We start from the raw sequence: 17,043 nt of genomic DNA, 5'->3' as shown, positions 1-17,043 counted from the left end.
GACCTAAGGTTTCATATGTGAATTTGATAATGCAAAATATTATTACTACTACCAATCTTATTTCGTATTGTTGTTCTTAGTAGGTAATCTTTAATTATTATTGATGCATATAAATGAAGATGAAGGCATAAGTGTGAAGATGGATTCAAGAGTCAAGGACTTTAATATTTGAGTCAATATGAACATCAAGATAAGATCGTAAAGTAATAAAGATGGGAAGAGTGATATAACATATAAGAGCAATGCAAAGAGCATGTGGATTTAAGAAACTGATGTGAACCAATATGACCTCCATGAAATAAATCAGTTGCTAAAGTTTGAAGAAGCAATTGTACTACTTGGAAGAGTTTATGCGGGAAAGCCATATATAGATGGATAGTTACATCAGTATACTTTTAGGGAAAAAAATTATTATAATCTTTGGAGCTACAAAAATAGAGTTTTGAATTTTTAAGTGAATTATGCTCAAGCTGTCAGATTGGACTACAGTAGATGAAATCAATTAGAAATAGTAGAATTATTTCTGGAAAAGGAGTTTTAATATGTCATTCTTTACATTTATAGCTGTAGGAATCTAGTTTCATATGAAAAAGGTCTTACAACAATCCAAGGTGTATGGGAAGCGCAATATCTGAAATACTGAAATATGTCCAAACTGTCAAGACTAGATGCATAATAAAATATTTTGATTTTTTGGAGTATGAAGATTATTGATTTTGGAGGCCGAGGGTCCATTCCTTTGACTCGTACTGATGAGAATTTGACTCCACGAGAGATTGGTTACTCAAAATTATGATGTTGTAATGGATTGACCAAAGTTTCTAATAAGAACAACAGTTTACCATTTAGAGTTATATAGCTCAATATTTCGAGTGTCTAAATGGCCATGCTCGTGACTGAAAAGTAAAAAAATCCATAAAAAGCATCCAAGGCTAACATTCCTAGCCATGAAAGTAGCCATTCATGGCCATGAAGAAATCTTTCCAGCTATGAAAGAAAATTCTCAAGCCATAAATAAGAGTTTCTTGCCATAGACAAGTCTTCCCAACCGTGAAGAAAAAGTTCACGCCCGTGAATGATGACAACTCTCTAGAATCTTTAAGAAATTATAGTAGAGATCACGATCAAAGTTCCCAAGCAGTGAAACCAGATTTCTTAGCTATGAACAAAAGTTTCTAACCATGAAAGCAAACTTCCCAACCATGAAGAATTGTTCATGGTCATGACGGGTTCCAGTTTTTTAAATCTGTTTTTCGTGCTAATGCTTCACGATCGTGAAGGATTGTTCCCACCTGTGAAGCTATATTTTTAAAAGCTATTAAAACTTCTATGTTTGTATTTAATAAGGGTATAACAGCTCTATTTTACCTAGAATTATTTAAACATCATTTCTAATAGTTTTAGGTCAAGCAAGAGCATATTGAGTCTCCTATTTATTATATCTCACAACAATCTCTATTTCTTCTTTAAGTTCTTCTTATATTGAAGATTCAAGAGATTGGCTTGAATCATTGGGTAGTTGAATGATTGATATCTATATTCAAAGTTTAAAAAGGTTAGACTGAGCACTTGTGTGAGGGATTAATTGCTTTTATAACTAAGATTGAAAATCTTAGATTGGGTTATAGTGTGAACATTGAGAAAACACTTAGGTTAGAGTGTTATCTAATAGAAAACACTTGAGTTTGAATATTAGCCATTGAAACACTTGTAAGAAGTTTGAGTGTAAGCTTGGGAACACTTGAGTTTGGTCTTACACTCATAAAAGGATCATTGATAGTGAAACTCTCAAGTAAAGTTTGAGGAGTGGATATAGGCAAGGAGTTGGTCGAACCACTATAAATCTTGTGTTTAAATCTCTCTTCCTTATACTCTTATATTTGTTATATTTATGCTTGCTATATATTGTGATTTGTTCTTGCATTTGATATTGATAATTATTCAATTGCTTATAAAGTATTAAGTTTTAAAAATCATTGCAAAGACTTTATTCTAGTTTTTGAGAATTAACTATAAGGAGACCAAGTCAAAAAGCAAGAAGAGAAGATTGTTCTATACCGAGCAAGTGTTAGAAGACTTAAAAAAGGGTTTTATCTATTCACTTTCTTCTCTATACCTTTCCCATATTGCAATTAATTTTCTCTTATTGTTCTCTAAATATGTTTCTTGGCTAAGTCTTTATATGGGATTTACAATGATGAATTAATTAAGAACTACATTTTTATCTTATGTTATTTATGATTTAATTTCAATTAGTGCTCATTCGTGTTATGTGTGCTTGATCACCATATGTAACTTGTTAATCAAATTATTCACAAGGAAATTTGGAGTAATTTGGTGGAACGTAATTGATATTACTTAAGAATTGAATTTGGCTTGGATAGAAGGGATTCATCTTAAGGGAATAAGAATTAGTAAAATATGTTAATGATTTTCTCTTATCTTTGCATTGCCATGAAAATGAATGTAGATTCTAAGAGGAAATACCTTTAATTAATAATGAAAATTGCCTTTAAATATATAGACTAATTTTCAATCAATATGTTTTATGATAATAATGTTCAAAGTTCTTATTTGATTCTGATTTGTGATTCTCCCATAAATATATTATTATATATTATGTGAATACTTAAGTAATTAGTTAGTATTTAGATTTTCTTATTTGTTTTAATTACTATTATAATTTTTTTTATTTTGCTTAGCCATCTTAGTACCTAACCAGTCAATGCAAAGTTTACCTCTACTCTCGAGTGTTCAACACCCTTCTTACTCTATACTAAGTCCTAGAGACTAGGGTATGTAATTTATCCCGCTACAGTCACTAAATCCTTCACTACACGTGGTTTCTAGTTCTTTGACTTGGGACTGCCCCTCATCCAAAGCCACATTAGAGGACCCAGACTTGAGCTTTCATCCTTCACCGGGCTTCTAAATCAGTTTGCCCCCAATTCTCATACTTGGCTTCATATTCCGCAATTCTACTTGGTGGCTTGATTTTTTTCGGTTCAGGAAGACTTGCTTGGAGACCTGAAGTTAGTCCCCCTCTTACCTTAAATGTGTGCTTCATCAATCATTATTCTGTTGGTCCTTGCAGACACGTTGATTGGGCTGGATCGAATGAAAAGAGGTGAGAGCAGTCAACTTAGTAGCATTCCGACTGTCTTGCAAGTAAGTAACCATACCTCCCATTTTCTTTTGTTACTTGCTGCTCTAATTTTTGCCCGAACTTCCCTTTTAGGTTTTCGGCTCGGCAAGCTAAATATGCCTTAATTGTTTCCTAAGCCAAATTGTTTAGAGGTTTTCGAGTTAGCAGACTAACCTTAACTTTTGCCTAAGTCGTCCTTTGCTAGTATTCAACTTAGCAGGTCTTCTTTCCTTTTTTGTATTTTATTTCCATTTTTTTCTTTTTACAAAGGTATGGCTACAAGAAAGGCTAAAGATGTTGGCTTCACCGAGCGTCCTACTGAGGTGTTATGGTCCATAGCATTTCCTTAGTCGAACTCGCTTCAAGCTCGCGAATGCTTATGTTGAGTGGCAAGAGTTCTTAAGGAATGTCAACGACACTTATATACGTTGGGTGTGCCTATGGTGGCAACTATCTCATGTAACTCTTTACACATACATCCCTTATGTAGTCTTGCTCGGCCTCCATTTTTGCTATTTTTACTATCTTACATGATTGACTTGTCAATATGATCTACCCCAAAGGGTTCCCTAGATTTCAGTCGAGTTTGGCCCTGGTCCAATGATTTCCAGGCTAGTTGAGAAGATCATAGCCACCTGGCCTTGTTCGTCTGCTCCACTTGAATGTTAACTTCGAGGGTGACTTCTCTACTGATGAAGAATATTGTCGACGAGTTACCTGTCAGTAGCCTTGAGCTCATCTTGTTTCCTCCTATAAAAGCAGCAATTAGTAATCATGGAATGTCAAATTGAACTCAATAAAAAATTATTCTACTTGCTTGCGCATTGGATCTGTTTTTTAGTAATCATGCAGTTTGATAACCACCATGAACATGTTGCATTATCTAGTGGAATGTCATTGACTTAATCTTAGACTCAATGGATTCTCTATGGGTGCTTGGACCAGATTCCTGTCATTTGTCGTCCTTTTTAGATTTTTTGACTCGGCCATTTTATCTCTTTGAGACCCTCACTTTTGCTTAGACAGCCCTTTATTAGTTTCTGAATTAGTGGGTCGCCCTAACTTTTGCACATGCCAAACTTTATGTGTTTTCGACTGGTCGGGCCATTTTCTTTTATTATTATATATTTTCATCATCATCCATTTTATTTATATTTTAAACATAATACAACTTTAGCTTGTCGCGGTTGATGGGCTAGGCAAACTCATTTCCTTTAAGGTCAGAGATCTTTATTGCCCCCCTAAAGGATAGCTTAGTGATGACGTACGACCCTTCCCGGTTCAACTGAAACTTGCCCTTAATGTTTGATTCGGCTGGCTTGACTTCTTTCAGAACTACATCCCCTTTCTTCAATAGCTAATCCTTAACCCCTTCATTGAATGCCCTGGTAATGATCTTTTGATACAGTTGCATATGGTACATGGCCCTCATCCTCTTTTCCTCTAAATAGGGCCAATTGTTCGCATCTACTTCGGGCCCATTCAGCTTCCAAAATTTGGGTCTCCAATACTGTCCTTAATGACTTTAGCTCCACTTCTACGAGCAGTACCGCTTTCATCCTATAAACCAACACATAAGGCGTTGCCCCTGTTGAAGTTCGAATGGTCATCTTGTAACCCTAGAGAGCATAAGGGAGTTATTCCACCTAATCCCTATAAGTTTGCACTGTCTTGGCTAGTATTTCTTTATATTCTTATTTGCCACTTCCACTTCCTCATTAATTTACGGTCTATAAGGTGAGGACTTATGGTGCTCGATTGCATACTTCATCATCAGGACCTTAAATTCTTTCTGGAACTGAACTCCATTATCCGAAACCATGTTGGGGAATCCCATACCAGCAAATCAAATTCTTTTCTAGGAACCTAGCCATTTGGTTAGCTCTAATTCATGCAAAATACTCTACCTCGATCCATTTTAAGAAATAGTCAATAGTGATCACTATGTACTGATGTTCGTTGTTAGCAGTAGTCTTTATTTCTCTAATGATGTATATTCCCCAAGTAGAGAATAGCTCTGGAGAAGACATTGCATGTAATTCAGAGGTGGTAAATGGATATGATTGGCATGGATTTGACACTAGTGGCACTTCCTAATGAACTATATGCAATCCCTTTCCGATGTTAACAAAAAAAAATTCCTTTAGCACCATTTTAGCTAGATACGGGCCACTCATATAGGTCCCGCATATCCCCGCATGGATTTCTTCCATTATTCTCTGTGCCTCTTGCTCATCAACGTATCGCAAGTGTATTCCATTTGGCTCTCTCTTGTAAATCATACCCTGATGGCTAAGGAAGTGTAAAGCTAGCTTGCGGAAAGGCTGTCTCACTTCCCCGAATAATCCTTCTTCCATGGCTTGCCATCGCTTACCACATTACTAACCCACTCTTCCTTCCTTTTGTAGCATAGCTCATATGATTGTGTCATTATGAGAGGCTTAAATCTTGATTTTCTTAGACTAAGGCCAATCCTTCTAGGGCGTTAGCTATTAGGTTATGATCTCTGCCAATATGCATAAATTAATACCTCTTGAACTGCTTGGCCGCTTGTTGTATGTATTCATGGTGTGGCCTCAGTTTCTTCTCTCTTAAGTTCCATTCACCCATAACCTATGATACTACCAGCATCGAGTCCCTGAGGACCTCTACTTTATGAATTCCTATAGCAAGCAATATTTTTGGACCAAATGCACACGCTTCGTACTCCATTATAATGTTGGTCACCTAGAAATTTAACTTCTTGGCTAGCGGGATTATTTCGCCTGCCTACATTATTAACATGATACTTACCCCTGCTCCTTTTCGATGGTCTCATCAATTATGCGCCCAAGTGTAGCATAGATAGCGATTAACCCCTTATTCAAGAATCCAAACATATAAGGCTCATCATCAACGACCAAATTCTGTGCTAAGAACTCTAATACTTCCTGGCCTTTGACTGCCTTTTTAGTTAAGGACTCAATGTCGAATTCTATCAACATGATGAGCCATTTGCCTAAATTTTGGACTAGAGAAGGTGTCCCTTGTAGATACCTCATAGGGTCATGCTTTGATACTACTGCACATAGTAAGACCAGAAATTGTGTCACAGCTTTTGTAACGACCATGCCACCATTAAGCATGTCTTTTCTACTTCGTTATACTTTCTCTTGTATGGCAGCAACTTCTTACTAATATAATACATGGCATGCTCGACTCTTTCTTTTAAAGCTTGCACCAACATCGCCCCTAGGGCTTCCCCTTCTATAGCTATGTATAGGATAAGGCTCCTTCATGGCTGCAGAGGCCGCAGGACTAGTGGGGTCGTAAGATATTCCTTAATTCTTTTAAAGGCTGCTTGACATTTTTCATCGTAAACCACCTTTTGATCATTCTTTAGTAGCTTGTAAATAGATGAGCAGATTGATGTGAACTTAGCAATGAACTAGCTAATGTATTGAACTCTTCCTAAAAAGCCCTTATCTTCCTTCTCTGTCATAGGTGTTGGCATATCCCGAATGGCCTTTACCTTGTCAGGGTCCACCTTAACACCTCTCTCGCTTACCAAGAATCCTAGTTGGTTGTTCGAAGTCACTCCAAATATACATTTATTGGGATTTAACTAGAGGTTGTTCTGTTTGCCCTCTCTAAGAATCGATCTAGGGTTTCTGCATGTCTTTCGTGGGTCTTGGTTTTGACCATCATGTCGTCCACATATACTTTCACTTTCTTATACATTACGTCGTGGAACATAGTGACGAGCATTCGCTGATAGGTAGCCCCAATGTTCTTCAATCTAAATGGCATGACCCTGTAGCAAAATACCACACCATTCGGTGATAAAGCCTGTCTTGAGCTTATCCACTACAAATATAATTTTTTGATTATAGTCTGAAAATCTATCCATAAAGGAGTACATGGCATGGGCTGCCATGCTATCCACCAAGACGTCTATATGCGACAAAGGGAAGTCATCTTTAGGCGAAGCCTTGTTAAGGTCTCAGTAGTCTACATAAACTCTGACTTTTCTATCCTTCTTGTGGACCAGGACCACATTAGCCAACCAAGTCGAGTATTTTACCTCTTCTAGGAACTTTGCTTCTATATGTTTTTAGGTCTCTTCTTTAACCAACTGGTCCCATTCCGGTCGAAGTCTGCAAAGTTTTTGCTTGACGGGTTTAACCTCAGGGTAGGTAGGTATTTTATGCTTAGCTACTTCTCTGTCCACCCTCAATATGTCTTCATACGACCAAGTGAAGTATTTTTATTATTCTTTCTCTTTCCTTAGGAATCAAGTCAGCTCTTAGTGAAATTTCTTGAGGAGAGTTAGTTATACCAAAATTAAGTGAATGACATGGCATGAAATTAATGTCAAATATGCATATGGGATGATTATCAAAATGCTAATCCCCATTAAATGAAACTCCACACAAGTAAGCTGAATTAATATGCATTTCATTAAATTTTGTGGATAATTCATATGTATTATTAAACAATTTTGGGATAAACACATCCTTGAAAAATACAACATAAATAGAGTTTTCTATAAAGGTGGCCACATTGGCCATTTTTCACTTCTTCGATGCAGCGTGCGATGCTTTTGCTTTTTCCTTTGGCCGCTGGCTAGTTATCTCGGTCTCGACTTTAATAAAGTTAAGCTGCTTCTCCCGGGTTATTCAATCTTCTCAACTCTCAAGGATCAAAATTCATCTATAAAAATCTCGAATCCTAGGCGAGACCTCCTTTCTCCATCAATCCACAGCTCGGGCTTTCTGTCAAACAAGGAAAGGGCTCCTTTGCGAACCGGATGAACCTTCTCACTGGTGAATTTTCTATTTTAAGCTTCTTGACTAGTATATTGCCCTTTTTTATGCCAATAGGGCTAGAGCTGCCTTTAATACCCAAAATTTCCCATGAACTAACTCCGCCGCAACCTCTTCCTAAGGGTGTGCGCCATTTTCTTCATCATTCTCATGGCTGGAGTTTACTACTTTCACCTGACTTGGGCCGGTATATCCCGCCTTTTTAGCTTTTTAGCGCTTTTTTTCCTTCTCGCTTCGCTTTTCTTTCTAGTTCTAGTATAGCCACTTGAAACCCTATTAGGACCTGGTCTTTGATAGCATCTATCACTAGGACCCCAACCTCAGTAGCCTTAACCACCATTGCCTTACCTCCATGCATAAACTTAACCATTTGGTGCAAAGTGGAAGGGACACCCTCAAAGCATGGAACCACGACCTTGCAAAGGAGACAAGTATATCTAGAACTATGAACTCAATTTCTACGATGCCTTTTACACGTTTACCAACTTTAAATGTTCCACTCCACTGCCAACGCCCCTCTTTCGTAGCTTGATAATAGCATAGTAAGTGGGCTCTAGATCAGTTTTTCTAATCTATACTTGTTCAAGAACCTCAAGAGAGATATGTAAATCCCCGACCCATCGTCAAATATTACACACAAGCTTTTGACCCCCTTAACCCTTGCTTCTATGTATAGTGGCCAATTATGCTCTCTTCCTTCACGTGGTAGTTCTTCGTGCATAAAACTAATCACCTCTGAAGTCTCTCTTAGAGCCGAGACCAACTCATCTAGATTCGCCTCCGATCATACCACTATCTGATTTAGGGCTTTGGTCAATGTCTTCTTATGCTTTGGAGATGCTTCCAACAACTGCCAGACTAAAATATTGGTATAAGTCTTCTTCAATTGCCTTAACAAGGCATCTCCTTTCAGTTTTTGCTCGCCTATCTTCTTCTCCTTTTCTTTCTCTATATCTTATTTCTTTTTCTCTTACTCAGACTACTTACTTAGGTCTTTATAGACCCGTCCACCTCAGGCGGTACCCTTAACTGTCTCGCTCACTGGCTCTTGTGCTATAGTGTTGAATTCTCTCAAGTTGTGTAGGGGCCATACTTTCCCTAATGCATTTTCTTCTTTTTGCTTGCTATCATAAATGTTGAGACTCACAGTCATAGAAGACTAGGCCCCAAAGCTATCCTATAGGTAAATGACAGCGACTCGTTCGTCAGCCTTATACATTTATATTTTGCTCTTTCCCATTCTGATTTAGTCTCTCTTTCTTCCTAGTCTATCTTCTCTTTCCCTTTGGGTCTTTGGTAGTGACTCGGCAGTTGCGAACACATAGTCCTTCAGGAGGCAAAAACTTACCCATCATAGTGGGATAAGTTGGCGGACAAGCATTATTTTAATTTGGTAGTGGGTTGACCTGCTTTCCTATTTTTGAGTCTATTATTTTGCCGTCATCGATCAGTCTTTGAATATCATAACAAAGGCTCTTGTAGTTGTCTATCTTGTGACTATTCATTTGTTGGTATTGGTAGTAAGACCCTATATCTTCCCCTAATTATATCATCCCCAACCTGATAAAGGTGGCCTTGGCAGCTTGTATTCTTGCAATTTTACCATTACTTGAGATAGAGGTATCGGGAACTTAGAGAACCTGCGCCACTAAGCTAGGGCATTGTACCCTGCCACCAATATGCTCACTTTTTTAGAGCTTAAGGCATTTCCACTGCTCCTATAGACACCCTTTTTAAGCTCAACCTCTTACATATTTGACACGTATTATCACAGGTCTTTAAAATTCTTGATTGAATACGCGACCAACCTTTTATAAATATGGTGCAACAAAACCTTAATGGTAAACATGACCTAGTCTCTCTCAATCGGTCGGGTAATCATTTTGGCTACCTTCGTTCTAAACCGGAGTATAAATTCCAAGATGGTTTCGTTTTGTAATTATTAGGTTGACTACAAGTCTCGAGTGTTGACTTCTACCTCCATATTACCCAACTAATTTAGCCGTCATATCCTTCCAATCATCTCTCACTTTCTCTTCTAACTACCAATACCACCTGGCAGCAGCACCCGTTAGATATAGCCTAAAATACTTGACTATTTACTGCTTAGTTAGATCTAAATAGATAGACATCCTTACCTTGTAAGAGTCTAGAAAGCATGTAGGTCCCTAGTCCCATCAAACTTCTGCAAATCCGGCAGGTTTACCTTCCTCTTAGAAGTTATTGCCACGATGTCGTCAATATCCTCTATCATCTCCCACCCCTTCAGCTTCAACATTTTTTCCATTCTTTCCAACTGTTTGGCCATTTCGGTGCACTTAGGGTCCTCGCTGATACTAACTGGTCAGTCTAACTGGTATCTCGTCATCATTATCTACAAACTCGTATGAATTATTTGCAGATCATTTTCCTTTCTGTTGTCAAGGCAACAAAATCCAAAGTAGTGAAGCGTTGGCTGGTGTTGTGGTGCTGCACTAGTATTTTCAGTAGCATCCCACATAGCACATTTAGCATTTCTTGCAGATGCATAGCCTAATAGGTTCTTTTTTATTTGACCATTTCCATTAGGTCCATACTTAACTCCTCATGGTCGTGACCTCTTGTAGTGTTTGTACCTTTCACCGTTGTTTCTCATTTTCTACCATTCCTCTTACCAGTCTACATCCTTACCAAACCCAAACAATAATGAAATAGCTACATTCAGCATGAAAGGTTAGAAATCTATGAATGTGGTTGTTGAAATGCATGCATGCTTGTATGCTATCTTCTTCACCTAACGATTGCCATGATTAGCGAGAAAAAGGATACTCTTTATTAAACAAAAACATGGGTCCTTGTATTGTAATCAAATTTTCACAAGCGATAGACTTTGGAGGAGTTCTCTTTTATAAAAAAGTTAATAAAGTTCTACATCTGATACAAGGATTACAGAAGAGGAGCTTCTCCCATCAAGGTCGCCTAATCCAAGTACTCAAACACCTCCTTCTTAAAAGTTAAGTCCTTAGTGATTATCTTATTGTTGAGAACATATTGAACATCCTTTTCTAGGTGGATGCAATCATCAGTCGCGTTGCCAAAGGTACCATGATACATGCAATACTCTAAGGTCTCATATTTGATGGTAGTTTGCACCTCCTCGAAAATGGGCAATAACCCCTATCTCCGAGGTCCGAGATGTCGTGTGTAACAATACTATGGTGGCTGCGTGCATTCTCTTCTTCTCTTCTTCTTGCTTGCCACATTAGGCTTGGTTTTAGGCCTCAAGCTCTTATCTTCTTCTTCTGAGGCTTCCTCTTAATATGCAGTAGCGACTACGACCTCCTGGTGTCCTAACTAAGACCTTTGACTCTCTCCTATCACATGTACTATGGTCGAATGGTCTTGAACAATGCTTTAACTCATACTGAGAAAGTCATTCTGTCCTTAAGGTGGTGAACTTCACCCATGTCTTGTGCACTTATAGGCATCTATTAGCACCAAAAGACAAATGTAAGAAGGTAGGTAACAAAAGGGTTACCAATATAAAAGCGTTATCATGAATGTTGATGTTGATGCATGCCAAATTGAAACAAGAAAGGTTAAACAGATTTACAGTAATCACATATCAACATGTGAACACGTAACACAGTCTTCGGAAGCTCGCATGCAACACTCCTTGCCTTTTGCTATCCTAGGCTCAATCTCATTCTCCCCTAGGTTTTTAGGTTCTGATATGATAACTAACAGGGGGCTTTTATAATCGCTCGCCTCTTCTTTCCTCAGCAGCGTTAGCATGATTTTCTAAAGAAGAACGCTCAATTCCACGATGTTGCTCAGATGAGCCTTGCTGAAATGTCATTGAGAATTGAGGAAGGATTGCCCCTTCTAAAATACTTTTTTTCACGATCAAGTCTCTGGGACATCATATGAAACTGTAGATAACAGCCATGCTCACTTTCTCGATGTCTCTCGTGTTTTTCCATTGAAAGTGTCGATTTAGGGACATTATCAAAACCATAGATTCTCTTTTGAGTGGGTAGGCAATTAGGCTAATCCCGAGGTTCTCTATTAACATTCCAACAATCACACAATCATATGGTAATCCTAATGGGAAGGAACTAGGCTTTACTATATGAGCTTTGGTTAGGATAATAAGGCTGAGTTTCTCTTGGCAAGGAACTACCCCTTAATTTAGCAAGGAATTGTGTTGGCGCTACTCAACATGATAAGTTCATAACCTCCTTAATATGGGCCAAGGATGGTGATCATCATCAGTGCAAGTAAATGCAATGCACTGAAGCCGCCGGAAATAGATAAATATGGGCCTTATATTTATCTATTTTAATTATTTTGAGTGGAACATGGATATCAATTGCACCGAAGCCACCGGAAATATAAGGCCTTCCTTAATTCTAATGTAAATGCAATGCATGGCTAATTAAATAATGTCAGAGTTAACTTCTCGAATCCCTAGCTCGCATTAGCGATTGGCGATCGAAATGATGGTCTAGAGCCCTAGAGAAGATTACAAAATGGCCTTAAGACTAATTCAGGAAAGTTGTGCCAGAGAGAATCAAGGCAGTTTGGTGATATGGAGTGAGTGAGAGTACCCGCGATGGAGATCCTAATTTTCCTCTTCCCTAAAATTAGAGATTTTAGGTTCTAAGTTAGAAAGGTTTCCTGAAAACCGCTTAGCAATAGGAAATGAAACTAGGTAGGTGCAGATTTTATTGTCTTACTTTACCCTATATTTGATACAGGATCAACCTTTTTATCTTTTCTTAGAGAATGAGGTAAAAAAATAAGAGAATAACCTAAAGAGGAGGTACTTTGGTACCTGTACCTTAGCTTTAGTCTTTAGAGGGAGGTAATTGGTGCTCGCTGGGGAGGTATCCTTCCATCGTGAAGGTACGTATGATATAAAACCTCAGGGTTTTATATTCTTCACATGTGAAAATAAGCTTGAAAACCGCAGCGAACGAATGTTGACCCCAACACATTAACACATTAACATGAAAACTCCACGAACCAATTCGGTTTAACCCCTAAGAAAGATTAGTAAACCGATTTCTTAAAAAGATGATCAAGAATTAGAACCTAAGAAAAACTAAATCCCTTAAACCCAATCCTAAGTATGCCATAAAGATAGATGAACTCCTTGATAAATAAGTTTTGCATTCAAACAAGAACACAAAATACAAGCAATGTTGGCTTAAAAGGAAGTAAAAACCTTAATTAATCATAATTTTGCCAAATACAATAATAAAGAAGCCTTTATATAGGCTTTACAAAATATTAAACCCTAATTTGAAAAGGATTCCAAAAGGTAATTCCGTGTCCTTTTAGTTCAAGGAAATTAAACGACTCTAAAAGGCTTAAATCCATCTCATATGTGGATAATTAAAAGTCCAATGTGTATATAACAACTAAAGGCCCATTTAAACAAGGATTAGGCCCAAAATAAAGTATAAACAGAATAATAACTAACTAAACAAATGGATAAAACACATTTAAGCCCATTATCATAACATAACAAGGCTTAAAATGCAAACAGCCCATTATGCATCAAACATGCGGATTTGGACTTCAAAATAAGCTCAATTGCCTTGCAATTTGAATCGAAAGATATATCATTTATGATCTTCAGCCATCATTTTACGAATTTCATGAGCTGTGTTGAAAATGCCCAGTGTAGGTTGGTTGCACACAAAACACTTCTTGTTCTTTGCATGATGCTGCGAACCAGAATGGAGGAAAATTGATTAGTTAAAATCAACCTTAACAATACAAAATATAAATTGGAATGAATAAGACAGCACTGTTTAGTTAAGCAAGAGGATAAATTTTGGCTAAGCACAACATAAAAAGTTCAACTAATTACCTTTATATCAACTAACCTAGTTTGCCTAATGATAGTTACTCCTACAAATCTAGCACAACAATATGCAACGGAAAGAAAATGCAAGACTAAGAACCTTATGCTGTTACATTCCATTAAATTTTATACAGCACACACCAGGAGCAAAGAACAAGCACATACAATAGGTCAAGAGAAGGCAGTGCTCAAGACAAGAGAAATAAACCTCTCCGTTAATCCTAATTTGCTAATTGTAACTCATATGGAAAACAGATGCACATAGACTTATAGATCCAGCAATTAAATGTCAAATGCTCATAATACTGCTTACCTTTAAAGCACAATGCTCACAAAAGTAGTGCTTGCATTTCGTCGTAACAGGATCCACAAAAGGCTGCCTACAAATGAAACAAGCAAATGGCAATTCATGTTCGTCGTCATCATCTTCTTCTTCATTCTCGCCTGTGCCACCCTCAAGCTCTCCTAAAGCCAAATTTCTCTTCCTTATCTTTTCTGCCTCATCCCACTCCTTCTCTAGCTGCCAACCAGATTTATAATCTCCTCTATCATGCATGAACTTACATGAATCTCCATACCCACAATAACCTGTCTCTTTGTAATCCTTACATATATCCGGCTGATAATCAAACCTCGCTGACACCCTAATGTGAGCAGAAGCCCTAAGAGGCCCATGTGACCCACCTGCTTTTTCACTCGAAATTGTTTGCTCTCTTCGAAAACCAGCCTTATGATCAGTATACCCATGAATTCCTTTATATAACTTTGCATCACCAGAGCTCAGTGTTTTACCCTTCAAAGCCTCCTCTGCTTGCTTCAAAGCTCTCTCACGAATAGCTCGAGCATCTTTGGAGAACTCCGTCTCAGTTTCTAGTGTTGCAGTTGCTCTACTATCATGTTGAACTTGAATTTCCTTTGAAGACTCAAATTGAAATACTGGTCTATCAGATTCCACAACTGATTCGGCAGCCGACAAAGAATTCTTGGAAGGTCCAGTTGAAAAGTAAAGCTTATTGTCAGGCTTTGGGGCTTTTTTCTGGTTATGCAATAAAGAGCTCTCGGTTTTTGAATTGTCATCCTCTTCATCTTTCTCAATTGTTCTCTTTCTAATGTTCTTGTTCTTTAAAGGCTTTCTAAAAAAGTTGCACACTGGCAAATGTCAAACAACAAAAACTGTCAGCAAATTTTAAAAAACAACAAAAAACAAAAGAATTTGAAAGGAATGCAAACAAAGATATATAACAGTACCAGGTTCAGGTTGTTCAGATTGACCTGAATCTGCCATGTTCAGCTATTGCAACAGGAAAAAAAAAATCAAAAGTTTTGTATTAATTACACCGGAAAAAATAGATATTTTCCAAGTGTCGGTGACAAAATAAAAATATAAACCTGAAGAAACAATAAGCTGATATACTGATATAGCATGGTTATTGGGTATTGTTTGTTTAATTAATATAAGATTAAAAAAAAAAATCAATTTCAGATTCTTATTGAAAATTGTTTAATATATATCTGAACCCATCCCAAACCCGTTTAAGAAATTGTTCTTGTTACCCGAACCTGTCCCAAATTCGAGTAGGAATACCCGCATCCTATCTGAATCTGATTAAAATCCGTTTAAATTAAATTATTATTAAATAAATTTTATAAATATTTAAATGGTAACGGGTACCCTATCCATTAAAAATCCATTTATTTGATTATTCGGGTCATTAAATGGGTACCGTTTATAATAATTCAATTCTAAAATATATTAACAAAAATTAATGAAAATAAAAGAATTACATAATATAAACTAATTAAATCTAAGTATCTAACATTAAATGTTTAATATATTAATACAACCAAGCTTAAATTAATGTTCTAGATAATAAAAAGCCAATTAAGATACAATATCTATTACAATTTGTACATCTTCCAACTCCATATTTAAGAGTTTTTATCTACCATCTTTGAGAAGAAAAAGAAAATACAATTAGCCTATTCATTACTTCAGAAAGCTTGAAAATATGTACAACTATCTACACATTCAAAAATATTATGGTATTTGACATGTTACAACCTTAAAAAAAATTACAATCAACAAATTATAGTTAAGGAGAAATTACTTGTAGAAAAATAAAGCAGAAAATAGCATACTATCCAGCCAAGTTATACTCTGTTTCTCATTACAACACCCAAAGATTGAAATAAACCTTCCTACGAAATGTCATTTCAATGAATCATTTTGTGAATCTATCCAAAACCAAGACAGAATTGCCCTAAGCTCAAACCACGATTGATCCCATGCAGTTCATTGAGTCACTAAGCAAGTGGCAGAAAGAGCAATTTTTGACATCATAAAACTTAGAAAGGATAAGTATATTCCCCAAGAAGAATACAGTTGGGGGGAATTCTGAAACACTCACACTAAAAGAGGTAAATTCAAAAGTTACATTTGTGTGAAGATAACACAAAAAAGACTTAAAACCATTTAAGAAAACTTCCTAAAAGGAGATGATGCTGAGGACTATAGATTTTCCAAATTAAGAAAACAATAATGCAAACAGTACCCTTTATGGTGCGTAGTGCAGCGGCTGAGAAACGGCAGCAGCAACAATGATGTCAAAAAGGGTGGAGCGACTGCAGCTAGGGCGACGACGGCTGCAGCAAGGGCGACGGCAATGGCAGTAGCGGCGACTGCAGTAACGGCGGCGGCAACAGCAGCGAGGGGGAAACAACAAGGTTGGCGATGAGATGAGAATAGACGGCGACGGCAGCAAGGTTGGCGATGGGATGAGGGTTTGTAAGGGTGGTGGAGGCTTGAGTTGGTTTATGCGAGTTGAGTTTGAAATGATATGAGAATTAGGGTTTACTTTTATGATATGAGAATTTAGTTTGGTTATATGAAAATTTCTCAGCTTATTTAAAATTAAATTAATTGATATAATTTAAATATTAATTAATAGTATTTAAAAATAATGATAAATTAATTATTTTTAAATATTTTTTCAATTATTTTAAAATTTTAAAAATATACTAATAATATTTATTAATAAATTTTAGTAATATAATAATTAATACTATTAATATAATTAATATTACTGTTTCTTGAATTAAAAATATATTATGTAATAAAAAAATAATTATTATTAAATATAATATTAAAAATATTATTTTCGATATTATTTTTAAAATTAAAATTTAATTAGAAAAATTAATTTATTAGTTAATATAATATTAAAATATAATTAATGTGT

The 17,043-nt window shown here is 36.6% G+C and overlaps 1 protein-coding gene across 1 annotated transcript; it reads right to left on the bottom strand.

The window, feature by feature from the left end:
- Positions 1-13,136: 13,136 nt before the first annotated feature.
- Positions 13,137-16,656, bottom strand: LOC8273881 (zinc finger CCCH domain-containing protein 1). The gene is made up of 4 exons (XM_002522123.4): positions 16,357-16,656; positions 15,053-15,095; positions 14,118-14,953; positions 13,137-13,664 (listed from the first exon to the last, which is right to left on the bottom strand). The coding sequence occupies exons 2-4, from the start codon at positions 15,087-15,089 to the stop codon at positions 13,560-13,562; spliced, it is 978 nt and encodes a 325-aa protein (XP_002522169.1). The 5' UTR covers positions 15,090-15,095; positions 16,357-16,656; the 3' UTR covers positions 13,137-13,559.
- Positions 16,657-17,043: the final 387 nt, after the last annotated feature.

Source organism: Ricinus communis, chromosome 10, assembly GCF_019578655.1.
Source record: "Ricinus communis isolate WT05 ecotype wild-type chromosome 10, ASM1957865v1, whole genome shotgun sequence".
In the NCBI taxonomy this organism is placed as follows: domain Eukaryota; kingdom Viridiplantae; phylum Streptophyta; class Magnoliopsida; order Malpighiales; family Euphorbiaceae; genus Ricinus; species Ricinus communis.
The sequence above is the reverse complement of the archived record's forward strand: the minus strand, read 5'-3'. Positions and strand labels throughout refer to the sequence as shown.

Bases quoted from the DNA above. Each gene is read 5' to 3' on its own strand.
- LOC8273881 (XM_002522123.4), bottom strand. From the start codon at position 15,089: ATGGCAGATTCAGGTCAATCTGAACAACCTGAACCTG. The intron at 14,954-15,052 runs GTACTGTTATAT...GACATTTGCCAG, and splicing joins ATCTGAACAACCTGAACCTG to TGTGCAACTTTTTTAGAAAG. The intron at 13,665-14,117 runs GTAAGCAGTATT...TCTGGTTCGCAG, and splicing joins GTGAGCATTGTGCTTTAAAG to CATCATGCAAAGAACAAGAA.